The 25,397-nt window shown below is 43.3% G+C and overlaps 1 protein-coding gene across 1 annotated transcript in view; it reads right to left on the bottom strand.

The window, feature by feature from the left end:
• Positions 1-15,862, bottom strand: part of phldb1b (pleckstrin homology-like domain, family B, member 1b) — an 80,967-nt gene extending 65,105 nt beyond the window's left edge. The window contains exons 1-4 of the mRNA XM_078284376.1: positions 15,736-15,862; positions 14,440-14,529; positions 9,004-9,127; positions 6,771-6,941 (exon numbers count right to left, since the gene is read on the bottom strand). Coding sequence (XP_078140502.1) covers positions 6,771-6,941; positions 9,004-9,127; positions 14,440-14,529; positions 15,736-15,771 — 421 coding nt within the window. The 5' untranslated portion in view covers positions 15,772-15,862. The remainder of the gene's footprint in view (positions 1-6,770; positions 6,942-9,003; positions 9,128-14,439; positions 14,530-15,735) is intronic.
• Positions 15,863-25,397: the final 9,535 nt, after the last annotated feature.

Here is a 25,397-nt window from a genome sequence, read left to right as displayed (position 1 = left end):
AGACTGTGTCAACAAAAACATGCACAAACACACACACACACACACACACACACGTGCACAAACACACAAGGCCCCACCATACACACTCCAGCTGCTACCAGCTTCTTTCCTTTCTCTCGGTGCTGTGATGCCCTTCTTCCTTCACACATGCTTGACCTGTGCTCCAGACCCAGTGGGATCCCACATCCCATCTACAGCAGCCTGATGATTGTTTGCAGAGGGGCTTCTCCCTGACTCCTCACATCCTTTCCATACAATAGGGTCAATGCAATGTGTCACACATGACAGATGTTTAGATGTAATGGTGTGAGGAGCTGAAATGGCGGCGATATCGCAAAACAACTACACTTGTGGAATAATAGTCAGCTTGTCTGAGCATAGCAGTTGTTGTTGTTTGCACAATCTTGCACTAGTTGTAATGTCTGGACAAGTTAGTACACTTCAGCCTCAGGATCACTGCATGTACAAAACATTAGGGACATCTTCATGATTTTGAGTTGCTGCTCCTTTTGCACAATCTACATCTCAACTGTCTCAAAGCTTAAAAATCCTTCTGTAACTCGTCTGCTTCTCTGTAGCTACATCTCCTCCTTTGTGATTGGTGTAGATTTAATAAGGGAAATCAATAATGGATAATGGCTTTTATCTGGATTCACCTCATCAGTGTGCTTCATAAAAACATAAGTGTCCCTAACATTTTGTACATTCAGTGTATATCCTGGCTGCACACGGCTCTGAGCTTATTCCACGCATTTCCATCCTACTCAGCACTAATATCTCATGGAGTGTTGTTCCATTGCTCTGCCTACTGCATACCACACTGCATGAATTCACACAGTGACAGAATGCTTTTTGTATACATCCAATTATGATGAATGATTATGGATTATTTTATCCAAAGCATGTACTGCCAACTTATAGTTGGCCCCAAAAGAAAACAAACCACACCTACAGTATGTAAAGCTGAGGTAGTTCTCTAGCCTTTTCATTTCAGAGGCTTTGGACTCAACGGCCTATGATTATGTCACTCAACTTCAGACAAAGAGTGTATCATGTATCATTCATCAGAAAACAATGTATAAGGAATCAGTTTCCCAGCCCTATACACCTCTACCTTTAGCCCATTTCTGAAGCTAAAGTCATAGAGTATTTAACATTCCAGTACCAGATATCAATACAAATTACTGAACATATATTATGTAAAAAAAAATCAGATGTTGTGGACCCAGCGGCTTCTGAATAAGCAGAATGTATGAAAGGGAAGCTCTATTCTATTCCAGTTACCAGCCTTGCTTAGGTCACATTGGCCACCAGGAATAGCAGTGTAACAGTAGACGGACACACTGTGGCCATGCCGGGGGGGGGTGTATCTGCAGATCTGGTAGACTTGTATATGTTTGTAGTCTATAAATTGACCTCACATGGAGGCAGGAGGAAGTTGGGGCTTGGGACACTCGGGACTGTGCGGCTGGAGAAAGCAACGTGAGAGCAGGTGTTCCTATCGCTTAGGTGAAGAGAACACAGCGCCAAACTCCATTCAAAAATCTGTCAGTTTAATGTTGCCTTGCTTATGAGTAAATGTGTGTACATCGTAGAATACGACTTAAGACCACCCACCAATCGTTGGAGTGTCCTGGTATATTCGGCATATAAATTATCCACGAAGCAGCATTTAATTCAATAAAATCTCAACTTTCAGAATTGGTTCACGCTGCTCGCTACAGCCCACCACGGTGTATTTTCTCGGAGGAAGATAGTCAAACAGTGAATTCTAAGTTGTATTTTAACTGAAAGAAGTGTTTGGATAGCTTATATGCCCAATCGAAGTCCCTAATGATTCCTCAAAGGTCTTAAGTTAATGTTTTACCAGGTATGTACGTTTACCAACAAGCAAGGCAACGCTGAATTAACAGATTTTTAAATGGAGTTTGGCGACACATTCTCTCCATATGAACGAAAGCTGCACGTATCGGGGCCGAAGCGCTCGTGCTGGTTGAAAAGAACTCAAGTAAGCAGAAAAGGGTAAATAAACGAGACGTAAACAGTGTCTTCTGAATGTATGTGGCTATTTAGTCTTCAATACGTCAACTGACAGAAGCCACCTATTGGTTTCAGTTTTGTCTCTTCCCACAGTCTACTGTAACTTTAACACCGTCCACCGGCTACAACAATAGGCCACCAAAAACCATCTAAGCAGCTAGATAGTAAAAAAACAAGACTTACTTTAACTCCAGTGAATGAAACTCCTCTCTCCCTCCGTTGTTACCATCGCCCCTGCGTGCTCCTTTAAATGAAGCCACGTGTTTTTTTCTACTATACAGCGAATTATTGTGGAACAACAGGAGCGTTTACAGCCTACGGTTTTGTCCCGACGCGCCTTTGTTATGATAATATTAAAACCCAATAGGCTCTAATATATTCTGCAGATATTTGAATGTTCACAAAGGGAGCTGTCTGCTTAGCTGCTTGTTAAGACCCCGGCTCATCCAGTGATGCGTTGGTATATCCCGGTCCATTCAAATCGGTGCGGGAGTTTACAGTCAGTAGCTAGCTATAGTCTTTGTCCATTGTCCTTCTCCCCTCGTTCACTTAACTACGGTCCGCTATCTCCCTGCCGGCGCTCCTATAAGAAATAACAGCCGGCTCAAACTCATCTCTCGCCCCGCAGAGACAGAAAGAGTCGGTGAGCTGTCAGACACCAGAGAGAGAGAAACCGGAGAGGAGGAGGAGGAGGAAAAGAAGGTGGAGATCCTGAGTCAGAGCTATGCGATGAGAGAGAGAGAGAGAGAGAGAGAGAGAGAAAGAGAGAGAGCGAGCGAGCGAGAGAGAGAGAGAGAGACTCCAACATACCAGATACAGAAGAAAAGCTTCAGATACTACTGGGGGAAAACTTAAATTCTGCAAATGAAGGCAAACACACACATTTTTCATCCTCCATATAATCAAATGAATGGAACAGTTAAATTGATTTGAATTGAATTGTTACTGAATTATTATGGCGTTATTGCTGATAACACTGATATTTATTGATTCTTGCTTAATTACTACTAGTTATTTGTTACGAGTTAAAATGTTACCTCAATTTATTTTATATTGCTTTGGCAACAGATTTCTTTCCTGTCATGCAGAGAGAGAGAGAGAGAGAGAGAGAGAGAGAGAGAGAGAGAGAGAGAGAGCATGGGTGTCAGTAGGGTATGGCAAGTGTGCCACACCACTCTGCCATAGCCTACTTTATCCTAAGGGAGTCTAAATTCCACCTTGTAGAGATTTATTGTTATATTAGAGCAAAGATCAAGTTGGCAGAAAGTTATTTGGAAGCCATATAAAAACAAAACATACACATCGGAGGAGCGTTCAAGAGCAATGTTCTCTCTGAGCCATGGGTTTGACAACTTTTTCATATCAAGCACCCACAAATAGCTAGACATTAGCACACGGAGGCAGCACTTGATAAGGTTTTGTCCCATGGAACCCCATCTGAGAAGATTTTTGTTTGTCAGACAAAATTATGTAAGCGTCTATACTGTCATGTGGGGAGATAATATTGGAGAGAGTTAAATCTGTGTCATTCTTATATATCATTCTTATGTATTCTCTCATCATATCAACTTCCACAATATGATAATTTCTTGTCAATCATCAGTCATTGGCCCACTTGTACCCACAAATAAAGTGGATATAACCATGTGCAACTGGAGAGCAGTTGGTGGAGAGCAACCAGTTTGAACAAAATAACTTCTTCTCTTCCTTAAATAATGTTGATATTGCGGTTGAAGCACTCTCCCCCCATTGTTTTTCCTCTTAGAAATCAAGTAGACCGACCTTTATCCTTTTAAATGATCAGCTCATCCAGCTTTGAACAAACTGGCTTAGTTTTCACACGCCCATTCATCGGCGGGATTTCCCTCTATTGGCCCTTCTGATTTATATTGCAAATCCAAGAGGATTATCACTAAACGCTCGTTGAGCACATTTTCATTTTGTAATAATACGGACTTGTTGCCGCTTGATTTTCTGCACGCTGAACACCGATAAGCCCAAGCCATGAAGACATGAAGTATTTATTTCCCTGAGTAACAAATGCAGACAAAGCAACCGTTAGATCATCTGTGACACACACCAGTGTCATTAAAGCCTTACTGAGTCATAGTTTACAGAGATAAATCATGTCATTGTCACTTTGACAATACTTAAGGAAAAGAACATTCAAAATACTACAATGTATTACCTATATAACTCAATGGATAAAAAGTTGCGTAATCTATGAAATTTACATCAGTCATCTGCTTCCTACTGTGCAATTACATCATTAAGATTTGTGTGAAAAGCTTGGTCAACTCTACTTCCCTTTCCTACCAGTCTCAGCTCTTCACTATATTTTACTACTCTTCCAGTATCCTGACAGTGAACTCTTGTGTACCCCCCCAGTCATTCTTCAACCTTAACCCCCCCCACCTCCCCGGGGCTAAAGTAGGATCTGTCTGGGGTAGAGGGGCAGTATAAATAGCCCCGTGTCCCCACTCAGGTTACCCAGCCAGTCCAGGTTGGAATACCGGAAGACAGAGGGACACACTGACAGACAACACACGCATATGCTTCCACACCCACACACACACACATGAGTCACGCAGTACACTGGCCCTTGAGACTGTGTATGCAGAGATCAGAGACCGTATGTACATTTGCAAAAGCGGACACACTTCTGAGAACGACACTACACAGTATATGATGGCAGAGCAGCATAAAGGGAAGTTCACATCCTGTGTTCGCTGTGACTAATTGTTAGTAGTATCACTGCAGCTCTGATGTCAAATTCCAAGACTTATCAGAGCATTTCCATGACATAAACTGTTGCTTCCTTCCTGATTTGTCTGAGCTGCGCTAGGCAAGATATTCATCTAAAAACCCACCCGTCTTATCAGCGTAAATCACAAAGAGGAGCAGCAGAGAAGAGCGTCCCATCCCCACTAATTGAGGCGCTAGATTTGCCCTATTTCTACGTGACAAATCCAAACTTAAGAGCGAAAATCCAAGTGTCTCCTAAGCAGCAGTGTGCGAGCGCTTTATCCAGAGATAGCTGAACCTCATTAATATTAACGACCCCTCTGTTCTGATTGGCTAACTGTTTCAAGAGTGAAATGTGAGACACCACAGACCCAGAGACAGAGCAGGCAGCTACAGGTAGGGAAAACTCTCCGGTAATAAACATTGACAACCGCTCAACCGCTTTGAAAAAAACACTTTGTCAGTCTATTATTTCTTACAAAAATGATAATGAGCGAACCTTTGTGACGCCACAAAGTTACGGAAGTCCAAACGGCTCGTTTAGAGGCTCGCTTTTCTAATATGGATTGTGTGGATTTAGTTGGTGACCGTGCGTTTTGATACTTTCACCATGTTTAGACAGCACATCCAACTCCTTTATAATCACAGAGACAAGTGGAATCCTGTTTTACACCGTATGGGACCTGTTGTCTTTCTGCTTAGAAAAGTTATAAAGGGATGAACAGTCTAGTCTAGTTTCCACTCCAGTTGGCCTGAAAACCCTCTGATGCAATGAATGTGTGAAACATGGTGTAAAATTCACCCTGCTATATTCCTGTCTTCCCCAAAGAATTTATCAAATTTCCCCAACTTTGCCTGTCTGGAATACAACCTCTCAAAATTCCACAGTATTCCAGAAATTCCAGGGCCAGTGGGAATCCTTCACTAACTCTGCCTGATGACCTTTAGGTTCCATATAGTTTCCCAGGAGGCTTCGTCTCCTTTGAAAATATCCTTTAGTGTTAAAATCGATCCCAGGGGATAATTTCACAAAAATTCTAATATCCAGCCAGACTGAAAATCAATCCGGCCCTCCCTCCGGTTTCTCCTATATCCGTGTTAAAGCTCGCCCTGTTAACTCATTAACACAGGAACCGCCAGCTGATCCTCAATCGATATGCGTATTAAAAAGCACAGCGTGTGCGTTTTATCGACCAGACCTGCCGGCTCTTATGCTGCCTTCCCATTGACCAGGCAGAGACCTGATGCATCGATCTCTGGCTTACAGTAATTGGGATCATGTACGTCGGTAGGCAGGTGAAATTATAGCTGGTTTAAACAGAGAGCGTAGATCCTTTTGCGTCTGGTCATCTGTTTTCTGTAATGCGTATTCTACATTAGAGACAGCAGAAAATGGATTGTTCAGTCCGTGCAAAGCAGAAGCGATATATAGATATTAAAATAAATCAAAATGCTGTTGCTTTGACATTTGCACCTATTATTGGCTGCTTTGAATGCTGGTGACAAGAGCTGCTGGCTGTCATTGGAATTTTTTTTTACAAATACTGATAACTTTCCATGCTGAACGAAAGCACATGCTGTTGTTTCGTAGTCATTTTACAAGCCACCCACTTTTCTAAGTAGAATCAGACCATATTCAAAAGCACTGCATTTACTTCAAGCGGTGCTCATAAGGCATTATAAGGCATCATAAGGGCATTATAAGCAGTTGTTGAATACTTTATGGGACGACTGTATCATGTGTATAATGTGTTAATGACAATATTCAATTCAGTGCGATTTGTATATGTTTATCTGATGATTGGAAGTTTATTTATGCTTCTAACGGGCCGACAATCTGCTTGCACCGCCTCACAATGCACATGAAGGAAAGTGTTGCCAAAAAATGCAACGCAAAATGCAATGCAGTGAAAAAGGAGAAGTCATCCAATGCAGCGGAGGGGAAACTGTATATATATAGGGCAGGTATTTGAGCTGATCCCTACCTTGTGACAGGCGGACGGGCTGGGTGACCTGCAGCCCGTCCACAGCGCAGGGGTTCCCACAGGGGTGCAGGGTGATGAGCCCCGACCTGTTCTCTATGTAGCAGTGCTGGGCCGCCACCCCGGGGCCCTGGATGTTGATGTCCATAGGACCATGACCCAGTGTGGTCCGGCCTGCGGGGCAGAGGGAGACAAAAAGACGAGGGGTTAGACCAATATGTTTGATGATATATATATATATTTTTTTTTTAAAGATCAGATCTGGTCCACCTCTGATATGATGGATATGATGCAGTTTGATTGATTACATATGTTAATTGATTAATGCTACACTGGTTGTCTATGGGAAGAATTTAAGAATCGATTCTAATTTGATTCCACACATGCATGCTATTAGAATTTTTCCTATCCTGGGTTTCAGTGGAGAGTTTTAGTGTCCCATGATGGTCTAAATGCTGATTCAGAGGCTTTTCCACCCTGACAAGAATACAATTCCAGGGGGAAACACTGGATTACTTATGAAAATAGTCAAATTTAAAGATATTGAATACAGGCACAAAATATTGACGTCCATAAATATTGGTATCAGCCGACCAAAACCCAGATTGGTCAAACTAACAAAGACTTGATGAAGTGTTGATTTAGAAGCCAGTTTGGAGTGATGAGGAACTTGAGAGAAAGCCAGACAAACAGCAACATACACACACACACACATGACCAGTCATTCTTGATCTGCGTTGAGTTTCGAGATGAGAGGCCAGGGCCCAGTGGAATGTCACAGACAAGTATAACACACAGTCCTGGGCAAACACACACACACACACACACACGCACACACACACGCACACACACACACACACACACACACTCACACTGCCCCTGGCTAGCCTGGACATAACCCCTGATAGAGGAATCTCCCTGCATTCCAGCCTGTGGAGGCACAGACAGAGACGGGAAGGCTGACAGACATTCAGGTACTGACCAGCAGCCTTAACAGACAGACAGACAGGCAGGCAGGCAGACAGACAGACAGACAGAGAGGCAGGCAGACAGATAGACAGGCAGTCAGACAGACAGACAGACAGACAGACAGACATACAGACAGACAGGAAGACAGACAGACAGATAGACAGGCAGTCAGACAGACAGACAGACAGACAGACAGACAGACAGACAGATAGACAGACAGACAGACAGACAGGCAGTCAGACAGACAGACAGACAGACAGGAAGACAGACAGACAGACAGACAGACAGACAGACAGACAGGCAGTCAGACAGACAGACAGACAGACAGGAAGACAGACAGACAGACAGACAGACAGACAGACAGGCAGTCAGACAGACAGACAGACAGACAGACAGACAGACAGACAGACAGGAAGACAGACAGACAGACAGACAGACAGGCAGTCAGACAGACAGACAGACAGACAGACAGACAGGAAGACAGACAGACAGACAGACAGACAGACAGACAGACAGACAGACAGGCAGTCAGACAGACAGACAGACAGACAGACAGACAGACAGGCAGACAGACAGACAGGAAGACAGACAGACAGACAGACAGACAGACAGACAGGAAGACAGACAGACAGACAGACAGACAGACAGACAGACAGACAGACAGACAGGCAGTCAGACAGACAGACAGACAGACAGGAAGACAGACAGACAGACAGGAAGACAGACAGACAGGAAGACAGACAGACAGACAGACAGACAGGAAGACAGACAGACAGACAGACAGACAGACAGACAGACAGACAGGCAGTCAGACAGACAGACAGACAGACAGATATAGAGGTGATAAGATGCTCAGGTCAACAGTGGTGTGTGTGTGTGTGTCCGTCCATGTGCGGTTGTGTGTAGCGCCTTCCATATCTATCTGCATATACATGTGTATGTAATCTACATACCCGTGTACAACCAAGTGTGCGTGTGTGTGTGTGTGTGTGTGTGATCCCTTGTAGAGGCCTATAACGTAATAAAATGCCAACAATATAATAAAACTAAATGTTATAAAGCCTACAATGTAATAAAAAGCCAATAATGTCATAAAACCTTGAATTAATAATAACATAATAGCATTTTTGCCAATGGTGTTACAATTTATTATACTATAGGCTGGTTATTATTGCTGACTCGGTAACCATGTTTGAATAATATACATATTCCTCCACCTCCCTTTCTAAAGCTGATGAGTGTGTTGGTGCTGCAGTGGCAGCCTCACCCTCAGGCAGGGGCAGCAGGGTGATGGCTGTGCTCAGACGTCCACTACCCAGGCTGACCAGGTGGGGGCGCTCCGCCTGGAACTTCAGCCCCTTCCCTGTCTCAATCAGGTCCAGCGGTGTGCTCTGCAGAGAAGGTCAAAGGTCACAAATGAAATCACCATAAGCACTTTATCGGTATCACTTTACAATCAGGAATTTGCGGTATCGCAGTCACAATAATTAATGCAAACAATCCTTGTAATATATGGGGGAACTCGCAATTACACCAAATTCACAAAAGCTTTTTTTGCATGAAATGGCCAAATCAAAAATTGACAAAAGACGGGTGTTCTTTGTTTTCATTTGACCTCCACTATTATAGTTTAAATTTATCCTGAGCCTTTGGCTTGCTGCTAGTCAGAAGGTCACAAAGTCTACCTCAAATATAAACGGGCACTTTTTGAATGCAGCTACACAGTTTTATATTCATGAAACATATTCAGCTGGACTGATTTTATTTGCTTACTGTGCTGATGTCGAATTGGAGATTTATTTAGAGTGACTGGAATGTAAGCACAGTATTTTTCTTTGTTGTAACTTTCTTTAGTGTCTCTTTAGTACAATTTTGTCCTCGACTTGGGATTTTTTTTAACCAGCAATTTTACTGCAAAAACACCTAAACCTCTGCAAACTGCATCACGATTGCTGAGAAAAGCTGTGCAAACAAGCATTTTTGCTCGCAATAATCACACAAAAACTGTGAAATCCTGCATGGAGGGAGTGATAATCAATTTACAAAGCTTTACTCGACTTTAGCCTGGCCATAACATGATCACTGATTGACTGCCCACTTTCAAAATGTCCACAAAGGAAATGTCAATTCCTGTGTCACAGTAAGCAACACATGTAATCTGATGCAGTATCCAAACCTCCAAACCTAAAGTGAGGTCACATCCTCGGTCGCTACTGACACGTGATTGGACGATAAATCTATAAACGGCATGCCGTGAATTGGATTTAATTAGCAATCATCTCCAATCTATTAGCGGAACTAATTGCTTCTGCGTGACACAAACAAAAGATAAACATGCGATTGAAAAATGAAAAGGGGAGGAAAATGTGCAATCTCCATGCGGCGATCAACAATTTGTCAAGCTATGGCGGCTTGGGAATAAACTGACAGAGGAACTGACACAGCTATGCACCCTTTTCTTTCGCTGATAATGCAATCAAGTGAAGAGAGGGATGAGACAAAGAGGAGAGAGAGAGGATGCTTGCTCCATCTCTCCCTCCAGCGCAGCCATTATTTTTATTCTTTATTATTTTTTATTCATCCTCCGGTGTGCGGAGGAGAGGGGGAGCCTGAATGAATGTCTTCACTATGGGATGCCATTTCCATAGCTGGCTGCCCTGGCTGTTTACATATTGCTTTACACAGTGAGGGAAGTGTGTGTGTGTGTGTGTGTGTATATATATATGTGTGTGTGTGTGTGTGTGTATATCATCTCCCTCCCCCCTTCCCCCTGCCCCTCCCTCCAAGCTCTGCCTGAAGCGCCAACATGTGCTGTGGGCTCGGTGAAGGGGGGTCGAGGGGCGGGTCGCCATAGCAACAGCACTCCGCAATTAAGAAACACGAAGCTCCTGGAGGGCGTTCAGCGAGCAAACTTGTGATGAACGCTTTTGAACACAACGGTGCCCCGAACAGAAAGTACATTTCTGCTTTTTACTCTTCCGTCATTGCTAATAGGAGTTCTGGAGTACTAAGAAAAATCTATGAGTGTTGTGGGGGTTTTTTCCCTAGCTGCCTCTGTAGTTTCACCTCAACAGGGATCCTGATGAAATGAACTAGTCCTCTTGTTGGGCTACATCCATTGGCATGAATTGGACATATGGAAGTGATATATACAAAAATCACATCAAGGGAGCGTTCAGGATCAACGTTCCTCCTAGGCAGATAGTTTAGTAAGCGATCTCTTAGAATTTATCACATTGGCCAAATAATATCTGCTCAGTTGTAAGTCATCACTCCACTTCATTTTCATGGTGTGGATGATTGGAGAGATGTTTGTCCACTCTTAAAGCTCATCTGATCTGTGGGACGGCTCTTCAAAGCTATCTAAAAGAGTTGAATCGACTGTGATGCTGTGGACTGACAGGAATGCCGGCGACTCCCCACTGCGATTGCATTCCCCCGTCCCACTACTGAGCCCTCATACTTCAGATGAACAAATTTCCTCCTGAAGTCGTACAGGATCACTGTGTCAGACTCTCCGCCCGCGTCTGCCTAATAGGATTATCTAATTGTAGCAGTGCCATCGGTGGAGTGGGGTCAAGCCTAAGAGGATTGGCAAGGCAGAGTCTGGGAGGGCATGGAAGGCGCTGGGGAGCGACTGGGAGCGACTGGGAGGAGAATGGGGGGGGTGGGGGGGTGGCAGTGAGGCAACGCTGCAGGATGTAGCGGCTCATCTACTGTGCGCTGCTGCTCCCATGTGGTGCTGACAGCAACCGCCTGCTCCTCTCTCTCTCTCTCTTTCCGCTCCTCCGTTCCAGAGCTTTTGGTTAAGCAGAAACAGCTTGTAATGTACATATCCGATCAGCATGTACTGTAAATATGTTATCTACATGTGTAAAGTGGATATTGAATATATATATATATTTTTTTTACAACACATGTATGCGTGCCGAGACACTTCCTATACATGCAGTAGCCTATGTATGGCCTTCTGTAGTGCTGGTGATGCAAATATGATGTACATTTTGCACATCATATAAGCTGTAAATTCATTTCTTCATATTCTTCTATTATACTATATATCGCATATATCTTTTACTAATCTCATACTCTGTATAGCTTGTATTGGAATAGATTTTCATATTGCACATTATGTTTTATCCGTCTCATTATGTTCTCCTCCCACATACCTTCATAATGCTATAGGCGTTTTTATACTGTTCATTCATACATACATCATTCAGTTGTTCTTGTATTGAAACTGTCAGTTGCATCAGGTTTAAATAACTCCAATTTGCTATATTCTTATTTATATTCCACTTTTCCTTGCTGTATCTTGTTACTACTGCTGCTGCAACGTCCCAGTTTCCCCACAGGGATAATTAAAGTTTCATCTCATTTTGTTTCATCTCTCATTTCTCCCTCTCTCTCTCACACACACACACACACTCAAAAGAAAAACAGCTCACACACACACACACACACACACACACACACACACACACCCCCCTCCCCTCAGCCCCTCAGTTGTGCTAATGCCTGATGGGATTGTCAAACCCAGCAGGTGGGAAACAAGACATCCAATCTCCGGGTCTGTCTAATTACTGACTCTGTGCTGAGATGCCTGCTTTACAACATGCTGACATGTGCTATCATAACCCATCACAGCTGTGTTGCCTGACCCAATCTGCTGCTTTTACCTTCAGTGGCAGGTCAGCACTCAGCTCTGTATGGTATATGAGCTCATATAATAAAAAAAGAACTGAATAGACTGAGCTAATTACTAGTGTTAGACTGACATTTTGGCATGCCATTATTATTATTATTATTATTAGTAGTAGTAGTAGTAGTAGTAGTAGTAGTAGTAGTAGCAGCAGCAGCAGCAGTAGTAGCGGTAGCAGTAGTAGTAGTAGTAGTAGAAGACGTTGTGGCAGTAGTAGTAGTAAAAGTAATAGTAGTAGTAGAAGAAGTAGTAGCAGTAGAAGAAGTAGTAGCAGTAGTAGAAGAAGTAGTAGCAGTAGATTAGTAGTAGTAGAAGAAGAAGCAGGAGCAATAGTAGAAGTAGTAGTAGTAGAAGAAGAAGTAGTAGCAGTAGTAGAAGAAGTAGTAGCAGTAGTAGAAGAAGTAGTAGTAGCAGTAGTAGAAGAAGTAATACCAGTAGTAGACGTAGTAGCAGTAGTAGAAGAAGTAGTAGCAGTAGATTAGTAGTAGTAGAAGAAGAAGCAGGAGCAATAGTAGAAGTAGTAGTAGTAGAAGAAGAAGCAGTAGCAGTAGTAGAAGAAGTAGTAGCAGTAGTAGAAGAAGTAGTAGTAGCAGTAGTAGAAGAAGTAATACCAGTAGTAGAAGTAGTAGCAGTAGTAGAAGAAGTAGTAGCAGTAGGCTAGTAGAAGAAGTAGTAGCAGTAGTAGAAGAAGTAGTAGTAGCAGTAGTAGAAGAAGTAATACCAGTAGTAGAAGAAGTAGTAGCAGTAGTAGAAGAAGAAGAAGTAGTAGCAGCAGTAGTAGTAGCAGTCTGTGTTTTGGGAGAAACACTGAATACTTTTTTTTTTTATTGTTTTGGCATGAAAACGATCAAATTTTGCAGATATTGAACATCTGCCCAAATATCATTTATCAACAGCTTCAGTCCAAAAATATCAGTGTCTGTATCGGCCTTGAACTCCATATCAGTGCAACACTAGAATTTAGTCACAGCAGCCAAATGGCTGCAAAGCCGTGACATTCAACATGAATGGATACAGTTATCAGGAGAGAAGAGGGAGTTCTGTGTGGATGGATGGACACTGGAAACATACAGCAAGACTGATACGTTGATGACACACAAGTATGTTTTCCTATGAAGGTTGCCAAGAGTAGAACAAAGGAGTCCTGGTCCGAGTCCTCTGGCTCTCTCTCTCTCTCATTCCTTTTCTCTTATTCTTCCTCTGTCTTCTTTCCCTCTAAAGGCCCTGACACACCAGGCCGACGGTCGGCCGTCGGCCAATGTCGGGCCGACGGTAAGCGTCGGTGTCCCTAGTTTTTGCGGTGTGTCCTGCACCGTCGGCACTAGTTGGACCCTGTCGGACCCTGTCGGCGTCTTTTCGGCCGATTGAGCATGTTGAATCGGCGTCGGAGCCGTCGGTGAGAGAGATCACTCTGATTGGTAGTTCGTGTTTTGCCTCTGGATGATTGGACCGATAAATTCCTTCAACATGTGGAACTGAACAGGAAAGAGCCAAGCGAAATTTTTAAAATCGGAGGTTTCATTTATCTCCAGCTCTCGACACAGGTTCGGGAAAGCCCCTTGAGCCTGTCGCTGGAGTATTCATGATTTCACCCATTTAGTGCGGTTTCTCCTTATTTTTCGCCTCCACCTCTTCCTTTCTTCTTCCACAACCAAAAGACCAAGGGCTGACAACGCCAGTGCCATTTGCAACTTCTTATCAGACATAAGGTATGGAGAGTTATTTCTCCTCACGCAGGCGCAGAACGTACGTGCTAGTTGGCCGTCGGGTGTAGTCTTTGCGGTGTGTTCAAGTGCAACTTTTTGGACCAGATGCAGGCGACGTGAGGCGACGCAACAGTCGGCCTTCGTCGCCGCTGGTTCTTTGAAGTCGGTTTGGTGTGTCAGGGCCTTTAAGCTCTCACTCTCTTTGTCTCTGTCTCCCCCCCCCCCCCCCCCCCCCCCCCCCCCCAACCCACTTCACTCCCCCATGTCCCACACACACACACACACACGCACTCACCTGTAACACCTGGTGGGTTTGCCGTCCACACTCAGGCATGTTTCTGTTCAGGCTGTCCATGTCCGCTGGGCTGTCAATCACATGAAGGTCCTGAGGGAGAGAATAAACACATCATATTACATATATTATCCATAAAAACACAAGATCTGATTGGGAAAGCTGATGATCGTTGCTACAGCTGTTTGTTTTTTTTCTTGTTCTGCTTTTATGGTTAAGTTGAGATCTTAACACGCGTTTCAAGTCGTTGTCTATGAGTTTTACAAAGGCTAAAAGTCATACAAATGTGTCAAAATGTTAATGAATGTGTGAAAGGTTAGTAAGAGAAACTTGAACAATATTTACTGGGATTCCCCCTCCCCAGTCTGCCCAGACGTTAATGAGTCAAGTGTGATTCATGCTGTTAGCACACACACACACACACATACACACACACACACACACACACACACATAACAGATGGTAGACAGGCTTTAGGAACATACTCCGGTGATAGTCCCACTCAGACTACAAGGAGCGCACACACACACACACACACACACACACACATTTAAAACCCTCTTGGTAGTTGACACATCCACTGGAAATTGGCCACCTTGTCTGGCTGCCCTCCTGTCTCTATCTGTACAAACACACACACACACACACACACACACACACACACACACACACACACACACACAGAGTGCCCAAATCCCGCAAATTCCTCCCCTCTTACTCAGTGATTTTGGGGTCTTTCCATCAAGTCAGCACTGAACAAATGGCTATAAATAATATCCCATGTCTATATTAGTACACGTGTTACATGGCCAGATATGAGGGCGAGTAAATGTGAGAAAACACTTATGCAGCCATTATCTGAGATGTGAGAGGCTTGCGGTTGCGAGGAAAGGGAGAAAACCACAAAGAGAGGTCAGAAAACACATAATTACAGCAATCACAGTGAATCGGAGTGTACCCGGAGTCGTTTGCATGCCTAAAATGTTGTGCAGCGGGGATGGAAAATATGGTTCTGATGTACTCTGCCCCCAGGATAACAAAACACTCTTGCAATATCATCATCTTTGCTCTTCTGACAGACCCCCGAATTGATATTCAGCAGAATGAGCCTTAGGCAACCCTCGAACAGTAAATCACAAAACAGTAAAACAAAAATATGTCCATCTGCAAAACACTCTTCGAGGCGACGAGAAAGCCTCGCCTGAGCCAGAAGAAGGAAGTTTGGGAAGCTGATGTTTCATGCAGCAGTCTTTCTCATGACTTGCTAACCTGCCCTTTTGTCGTCTGAGTGATAGTTACCTTTCGCCAGTTGTCCAGCAAATGCACAGCCTCCATTGCAAAGAGCTGCTGTCCACCACAGAGTCAGTCCTGTTGGTTTGAACCTGACTGAGCACAACAACTCCAAGACTGCAGTGAATCAACGCAATTTCTTCAATGATACTTCTTCCCATGGGCTTCCGATTGTCTCTTTGTCTAGCTCTCCCTCCTTTGTCTATAGCCACCAGTGCAGTATCCTCTACAAACTCCCATTCAGAAGGTGGACCTGTTGCTGCTTGCTCCACTAAACTAAGACCTGCATTCCTGACTGGCAGCACCAAAGTCCCAGATAACAGAGAGAGAGATGTGGTGGTAGTGTGTGTGTGTGTGTGTATGTGTGTGTGTGTGTGTGGAGGGGGTGATCAAAAGAGAGAAGAGGAACAGAGAGAGAGGAAGAGAGACTGATGAGTGAAAACATTTGACAAGGCCAGAAATAAAGTGGTGAACAAGTGATAGCAGGAAGGCGGGCTCTGTAATTGTGGGCAATACAAATGAGCAACCACAGTGATTTATATACAATAGGTCACCATGAATGAACAATTGGTATAGTGTGAATTGGTCTTTATATCAGGGATGCATCCATATTATGTGATTGGGATATGATTTGTTTTCCCCTCATTAGATCGATTAGAAACACTAAGAACACCATGATTACTGCTGCATTACATCACCACTCATAAAAGATTACAGATATAACTCATACTAAGTACAAGCATCACACCAGAGGTTGTCAGATCCCAATGGCACAACCTTCATATAGACTTCATAGGATGTTTGCACTTATAATTCATTTTCAGTCATATCTATAATGTTTTATGAGTGCTGACATAATGCATCAGAAAGCATTATGTGTTCTTATGGTTATAAGGCATTATGAGTGCATTTTATTTCCTTATGAGTGCCCTTATAATTATTGTAGATGTGGTAGTCATAGAAAGTGTTACTGAGCAATCTAACATCTTTTTTGTGTCTGAAACGGGAAACAACCAAGCGTCATTGCTTCAATTTCTGACATGTTACCCATGGTTCTTAGCATTGGATAGTGGTATTAGATCAATTCTATGACACCAGACCTCAACTTTAGCCCGCTATGTCTATGGGGTCTTACATCAGACATGGCCAGAAAAAACGTGGCCAATTTCCAGTGGATGTGTCAACTACCAAGAGGGTTTTAAATATGTGTGCGTGTGTGTGTGTGCTCCTTGTAGTCTGAGTGGGACTATCACCGGAGTATGTTCCTAAAAAAGCCAAGGGGTAAAGGAAGTAGCTAACATTATGAAGCCTAGCGTTCTTGTTACAAACCATACTGTTAATTAGGCTAGGTAGTTAGCCTAGCTTACCTTCCAAGTTCAAACTAGCCATACTGACCTATCAAGGTAAGCTAGTTAGCTAGCCTGCTGACTTTCCAAGATCATGAATGCCATGGTCATGAATATTCAAGAAGTCATTGCGTTTTATATTTTTTATTTATATTTTGACCAGAGTTTCTTCGTTGCCATTCAAGTTTGCCAGTTAGCTAACTCGCGTTCAGAAAAACTGTGGTTCTTTGGCTCCGCCCATTGCATTTTGACTCAACCAATGAGATTATTTCTGCCTCCAGAGGAGCTACACCTCCAAAAAATGTTTGGAGAACTTAAAGCCCAATTCCCATACTATCAGTATGAGTGCCTGTTCCCACCACTTCAAAGACCATTTCTCCCAGACTGTGGGGGGACATCAGCAGCCGGCTTTTTCTCTCTCTCAACTCCAATAGACTCTCATTGCACACACAAACACAGAACTCTCTATCTTTCTCTCTTTCTTTCCCTTTCTCTCTCCCTCCCTCCCTCCCTCTGCCAGGACAGAAAGGCTGGCATTGTTTTCTGTTGAGCAGGCATGGATCTCTCCTCACACATGAGGGAATCTTTTTTTCCATGGGGTTATGAGGGGGGGAGGGAGGGAGGATCACCATTTAGTTGGAATGCAAAAATGTAGAACCAGGCAGGGAAGGAGGACGGCCTGCCAACTAGTTGGAGAATAAATGTGTTGAGGGGATAGATCAAATGATGATAGAGAGAGTGAGAAAGAGAAGAGTGAGATGCAATGGGGGTGCAGACAGGTTACTCTGAAAGTGTAATCTTTTACAGTGAACCACCGGGTAAAATTGTAATCAATCACATAATCCACTAGATTATTCAAATTCAACAATGTGATCCAAAATCAATAGATTATGATGTAAAGAGATCATTCAATCCAGTTTACAGACTCTAATTATCATCTACTGTAACCTAGAATAACCTCTTGATTACTTCAATATGTGCAAAATAATATTTGTGTCTATTTGTGTCCATGATTTCACAATCCAAATCCATTTTTCCTTCAAACAATGTTACCTAACATTATTTTTTCAAAAGTGTCTGTATTCTGATTACTAAGGCTTTTCATACTCAGTGACATAGTAGTAAATAAAAAGGTGTGTAAACTACAATCATAAGGCAAACAACCACCAATATAAACAAAAATCCATTATACTTTCAGAAAATAATTGACTCATGCTTATTTTCCCCTGAAAGACCTTATTCTCATATAATTTACATCCGTTTGATATTACTGACTATGATGTATACTATGAATTTAGGTCTTAAAGATTTATCAGATTGATCAGAGTTACCAAATTCTTGTAAGAAGAACACTGTAGCCCTATTAAATGTAAGCCATTACTCCCCAACAACCTGGTAGCAGAGGAAAATACTGAATAAAGAGAGAAGAGACTGAGAAGGAGAGGAGATCAGAGAGGGAGGGAAGTGAAGTTCTAGGGAGTGAAGTGTGGCTGGCTGAAGGCTTTTGGCCCTGGGCAGGGGAAGGCCAGGCCAGCCTCTCCTCCACCACAAGTCACTCCTCTGGGACAAACAAATCAGCCACTTAAACAGGCTGGGGACCATCAGAGAGAACATGGAGATAATCAGGAATGTCTCCCTACCACAGTGCAGACAGAGAAAAGCGAGGGTCATTTCATACTCTGAGAAAAAAGCGGTTCATCCGAGGGACAAGAGCGTCCGCCATATTCCATAATATTCTATTTTTCTTTGCTATATCCTGCTACTACTTGTTGTAATGCCCGTGTTTCCTCACAGAGATCATTAAAGTTTCATCTTATCTACTCAGTGGAATAAATGGAGAAGGCCAGATGCACTGAATCTTGTAGGCATTTGAGACAGCTTTGGGACAAGTGATTTACAATATGTATTGCATGCAAACATGCACACACACACACACACACACACACACACACACACACACACACACACACACAGAGATACAGATACACCCCTGTATACTCACTTTCTATCTCTCTATCTTTCTCTCAGGCTCACACTTTTTACAGTGCGTACTAGATTCTTCAGTCAGGTCATAGCAACAGCATTGCTAGGTGGTCAGGTCTGTTGGGAGGCCAAGGGTTGAATGGCACACAACCAACAGCCTTTAATCCCTGAAAGGTCAAACTGTCACTTTTGAAGTTTAGGAACAGATTTAGGCCCTAAAGGTACGAAGATCTGTGTCCTATCTGATCCAACTGATGTTCCCACCAGCCTGCAGCGGGTTTTGCAGGTTTGATCATGTGCATAAATGAATTGGCCTGATGCATTCTGTAGCCACAGGCATGACGCCGTGCTGAAGAGACGCTTTATGAGCACGGCATGAAAATGCTGATGTGCTGGAAACAGTGCTAGGAATTTAAATTAATGCAGGGGAAGGAGGAAATGTACAGGCTTTGGAGTTGCATCACAAACTTCCTGGCAAGCACTGCTGGCGCCATCTTGGACATCCATTGAAGAATTACAAATAATGTCTAAACATATAACAACTGGGCTATAAAAAGAGAGATACCAGGAAAACATAGTCGTGGTGTGGATTTCAGTAGCCTAATGTTAGAAGTAAAAATGAATAGTCTGATAAGGTAGATTTGTTTTCAAATGTAGGTTACTGTGACACAGTAAACTGTCTTGTCTTTAGCCCTAGCCCCTTTAGCCCTAGTCCCAGTCCCTTTAGGGCTAATTACCCCTTTAGTCCCGGTCCCTTTAGTGCTAACCCCTTTAGCCCTAGTTCCTTAGGCCTGGTCCCTTTAGCGCTAACTTCTAATTAGCCCCAGTCCCTTATAGCGCTACCCACTTTAACCCTAGTTCCTTTAGTCCTGGTCCCTTTAGAACTCCTTTAGCCCTAGTTCCTTTAGCACTAACCCCTTTAGCCTTAGTTCCCTTAGCCCCGGTCCCTTTAGCGCTAACTCCTTTAGCCCTAGTTCCTTTAGCGCTAGCCCCTTTAGCCTCAGTTCCTTTAGCCCCAGTCCCTTTAGCACTAACTCCTTTAGCCCTAGTTCCTTTAGCACTAACCCCTTTAGCCGTAGTTCCCTTAGCCCCGGTCCCTTTAGCGCTAACTCCTTTAGCCCTAGTTCCTTTAGCGCTAGCCCCTTTAGCCTCAGTTCCTTTAGCCCCGGTCCCTTTAGCACTAACTCCTTTAGCCCTAGTTCCTTTAGCCCCGGTCCCTTTAGCACTAACTCCTTTAGCCCTAGTTATCCCCAGTCCCTTTAGCCATAACTCCTTTAGCCCTAGTTAGCCCCAGTCCATTTATCTCTTCTCTTTACTCCATACAGCCTGAGGGGAGTCAGTTCGGTTAACCTGAACAAACAGTTGGTATGCAAGCAAATTTAGCGAAGCAGCTGATGTTAATGTTACCATGTGAATAAATAGGCACTAGCCACGTTAGCTATTGTGCAAATCAGAAGTGGTACATAACAACAAAATTAGTTCGCCGACAGATGGTTAGCTAGCTAACTAACAAGGTGACTTATCTAAAACAGATCACTATCAGTGATGAAATTGTTGGTCAGTTCTCAGTCAAAACCAGTATAGAAATTATTATGTAATCTACATTTGAGACGAGTTGTAAATTGAGAAATGCAATCCCCTGTTCTCGTTGCCAAGAGTGGGAGGACCGCCAACATGGCTGTCACAGGGTGCACCACATCACCTAAAAACCCTCTACAGGAGTCTCACATGCATTTAGTCTGCATTGAAACGAGTGACGACTGAGTGGCAGATCCAACAGAGAAATAGACACAAAAAGACAGAGGAAAGGAGAAGTGGTGGCAAGGAAGGGGGAGAAGAGAGATGGCAGGATGATGGAGGGAATAGAGGGGCAGACAAAGTAGATGATGCTCTCTCTGTTGGTTAGTTATCTTGTCCAGCCAGCTGCCACCCCAGAGCTCTGCCCCTGTCCTGTGTCCTGGTAATGAAGGCTATTGGATAATCCTCCCTCTGCAGAGACATCCCTCTTTCCATCCCTCTGTCGGTCTTTGTGTCTGTCTATCTCGCTTCATTATTTGCGCTTTAGTCTCTCTCTTCGTAATTCTTCTGCTTTCTCACTTATCTTTTCCGTGCCCTCTATCTGTCTGGCTGCACTCTCTTTTCCCTTGGCTTTTCCTCCGACACACACCCACAAAAACACACACATACTGTGCGTACGGGTTTCACATGCATGCACACACAAATTAGTACAATAAAAGAGCCTTCAATAGGCCACCGGGGTATGAGGTTTGGGGCTTGGGAGAAGAGCAGGGGGGATCAAACGAGTTTGCGAGGTCACTGATTCGTCCTTCTGAGCTAATGCTATGTTCTCTGTAGACTGTAGCATACAGTAAATCTCACATGGCTGTCATGGCAGATCTAGGCCTTCTCTCTGGAGGAACATACTCATGATTTCACTTTTTGTCTGCCACCATGAAATCACCCCATGAAGGTAAAAAAAAATAGTTTTGAGTTGTTAACTGATATAAAGCTACATATTGCCAAATGTCAGGTTTCTCTACTGTCATCACATCACATAGCCTTCTGCAGGAAACCTGTTAGAGATAAATACTTGCCATTTCGGGCAGTCTGCTGTACACCGCAATGTCACTTTGTTTTTCTCTGCTGGATGTGGCCAGAGCCAAATGACACTTTCTGTTTTTAGAAACAGACCACAGAAATGCAGTAAACTTGTGCCGTGGGAAGACGGGTGGATCTACAGTAGATTTTTTTTTTTTCAGACAACACAGCAGCCCAGAAGCTTTTATGTGGCAAGTTGTCTAAAGTGTTGCTATTGGTGCATTAACGGGACAGCATCCAAAGCAGAGCATTTTACTGTAAAATCACTGGTTACTCCATTTCAGCTGTAAAATTAAATAAGTGGCTCTTACAGCTGTATTTAAACTAATGAGACGAAATGAGGTAGTCGGTTGGGATAAAACATCATAACAGCGACACAATAGTTAAACATCTGAAAACAGCAACATGAATTATACAAGTTCGCTTTTATGGAATGCACAGCAAAGCGAGGCACGTATTTAGCTCAAAGCTGAAAGGGAGTTTATGAGAGTGAGGAGGAGGGAGAGGCAGACCAGCATCCAACCTATATGAAAGCCACACTCTGACAACACCCAACACCCAGCCATGGTCTGGTCTAGTCTACCAAAACAGCAGACCCTCACATTTAACTGCATAGAGACCTTCAAACTCAAAACACGTTATTCATGTTTTTTTTCTGTATTTGCAAATGTCGGACACTGTGGCTACAGAAAATGTGATATTAGCCAAATGATTTCCCAAAATGATAACAAGTATGTTTTTATCAGATTAAAGTATCCACATAAAAGCTCAGAGTTTTAATGTAATGCTTGCACTGGGACCAAAACGAGGACAGATATGGAACTGAAACCAGAGTTATTCCTGAAAAAACAGGCAATTCATTCACGATGTCATATCAAATGTGTAAATTTGTGTATGTAAAACAATGCAGACTTCTCTTACGAACTCTTAAGTTTGGATCTGTCTATTCCTGTGGATGGAGAAGTGTCCATACTGACCCCAGACTTTCATTTGAGCAAATCTGTTGAATCTACATTGTTTCAATCAGTGGGGATGAGATGCTCTTCTCTGCTGCAGCCCCACTTTGTGATTTAGACTGATAAGACAGCTGGAGTTTTACATTAAAACATTGCCTTGCGCAGCTTTGACTGACTACCAGCCAAAGATGGCTGGAGTGCATTGCTTGCAGGTCTGTAATGACAGAGGTGTGAGAGGAGGTTTCCACTCCAGCATCAAAGCCTGTCCTCCCAGCTCCCCTCCACCTCAGCGCCAGTAATGACAGATGATGTCTTTATTACAGGGGCCAGACAGCAGAGACAGAGGGAGGGTGGATGGTTGATTCATCTGGCCGGACCTGAGAGGACACGCTTCAAACTGGAAACAGTCAAAGGTGAGATCACTGGGTTTCTTCAAATGACCCCCAGCCTCCCCACTGGTCAGGGAATTTCTGGAATATCATGGAGTTTCTAGAGGGAATTTGATAAATTCTCTGGGGAAGTCAGGGGAATATCAGGGAGTATGTATTTTCCAACTTGTTTCACATATTTCTTAAATTAGATGTTGGTTTTCAGACCAGCTGCAGTGGAAACCAGACTGTTCTCCCCTTTAGAAAAGCAACATGAACAAATCAGGAAGGAAGAACATTTTCAGGTCATGGAAGTGCTCCGACTCAGTTATGGAAAGTCTTGGAAAAGTCATGGAATGTTACATCAGGGCCACAGTGGGAACCCTGGACCCCATTACTCCTTGGTGTGGAGACCCATGAAGTCCATCTCCGGAGGTTTGGGCAGGTCCGTCTGCAGTCTTAAATAGTAGAGCCAGTTTTCTCTTTACTGTTTTGTGCTCTTTCTCACCATTGTATTGATGTAACTAACATGACATACAGTAGGCATCAGTGCTCTTGGGGAATCCAGTGGTGGTTTCCAATCCAAAACATAACCCAAACCTAAACATAGCTTTACAAGCCTTTTCTGAATAGCTCTGGTGAATGGCATCAAGCCAAGAAGGTCTTAGCTGTGGCATCCCAGCATGAACAAACAACTCTCTGCTTCCCTTTTGTATGCTTATATTTAGTAGGTCTTGCTTACATGGACAACTCCTCATGGTCCAAATTGGCAGAAAGATAAAAAACTGAAATTCCTGATTGAAATATGAGAAATGCAAGGTGTTGGGAGGAGTGTAGCTGTCCCAATGAAGATGGGGAAACTATTACCTCCAGTCAGTGATCATCATAACACATCACTACCACCAATATGTTATATTACTATGATGTATACTATGAATTTATGTCACAAAGTTTCATGTCATGTTAAAAGATGGGTACCTCTGTTCTGCAAATGAATAGGTGGGAAAATTGAGTTCATTGGGTTTACCTTCCACTACACCTTGATATACCCAAACGATGAGCATGATTGGATGATTGGATGATTCAATGTGAATGGTTTTCCTGCCTGGGGGAGATAAACGCTTTAGGAAGCTGTGCATAAAGGTAACTCAGTAGAATATGAATTTCTCCTACCAGACTTTTGTCATGGACTCCCAACAAATGTGCCTCACATGTTGTACACAGGCACATGCTTGCAAGACACACAGGAATATAGAGAGAGGGCAACAGGAAGAAGTGTGTGTGACAGACAGAGGAAGAAGATGACATACAGAGAGCCATCATCCAGCCACGAAACAGGCCAGCAGCAGCAGTCTGAGTGTCACTATATGTAGATTTCCTGTACGGCTGGCTGAGCCAGGGACCATTTCCTGTTACACAGAGGCCAAGGTCAGGGTTAGCCTCTACCATGGGACAGAACAGACCTAAACCATGGACACTACTGATGTCTGAAATGATTAGGCCTGTTCAGACTCTAGTGTCATTATGACCACCAGTTGATGATCATCATTATGCTTTATCCCCGATCTTCATATAACAGTATGAACATAATTAGTATCAGTTTGATACTAAGTAGTATGTTTCTTTCCTCCATAAAGATTCACGTCAGCGTTAATAGTTGGGTAAACTGAGTGAGTCTCTGGTTAGGACCCCAAATGGGCCTGGTGTTTCTGGTGGGTTGCCACATAACAAGAGTGCCAGAACTTTCTAAGTCTGGGTCCCAGGATGAGGCTGGTTTCACTCAAGTCCTAGGCTGCAAACCTTTAAGGGCATTTTCAACACTTGCTTTCGTTCGAATCAGGGGTTCAGTTACATTTCACATGTCAAAATTTCAAGCAAACGCCAATTTAGCAAGATAAGCCATATGGTAGCGGTCATTTGCTTCATTGGTCAGAAAGTTGGTGCAGGAAATTTCTGTCTTGCGGGATAAAACGTGTCCACAACCCATAATACCGAGCATGCTTAAGCCATAATGCGCAGTGCTTCCTATACTTCGTATCATGTTCTCATTCCACATGAGATCTAGCTTGGAAATACACCAGCCTCTCAACAAGGTCTTGGCCCAATTAATATGTTGTATGCCCACATGAAATCTAGTATGCAGGAAAACACACCAGGGTTCAAAATAACTGCTCAAAACAAACTAGGGGTGAAACCACCTTCAAAACCTTTGTTCAACTGTATCATCTTTAACTCTTCATTACAGAAAGGTTTGCTGGATTGAATGATGAATTACATTTTCTTCTGAATGATTACTTCCATGCTATGGATAGCAGAAGTAGTCTTTTCATAGACAAGAGTGAGCTAACCCACATTATAATACTAAATTATGCATATTGAATGGGATACCGGCATATTCTACATAGCCTGAAAAGACACCT

Source organism: Centroberyx gerrardi, chromosome 6 (genome assembly GCF_048128805.1).
Source record: "Centroberyx gerrardi isolate f3 chromosome 6, fCenGer3.hap1.cur.20231027, whole genome shotgun sequence".
Taxonomy (NCBI): Eukaryota; Metazoa; Chordata; class Actinopteri; order Beryciformes; family Berycidae; genus Centroberyx; species Centroberyx gerrardi.
Note: the sequence above shows the minus strand (reverse complement) of the source record. Positions and strands in the feature narration are given on the sequence as shown.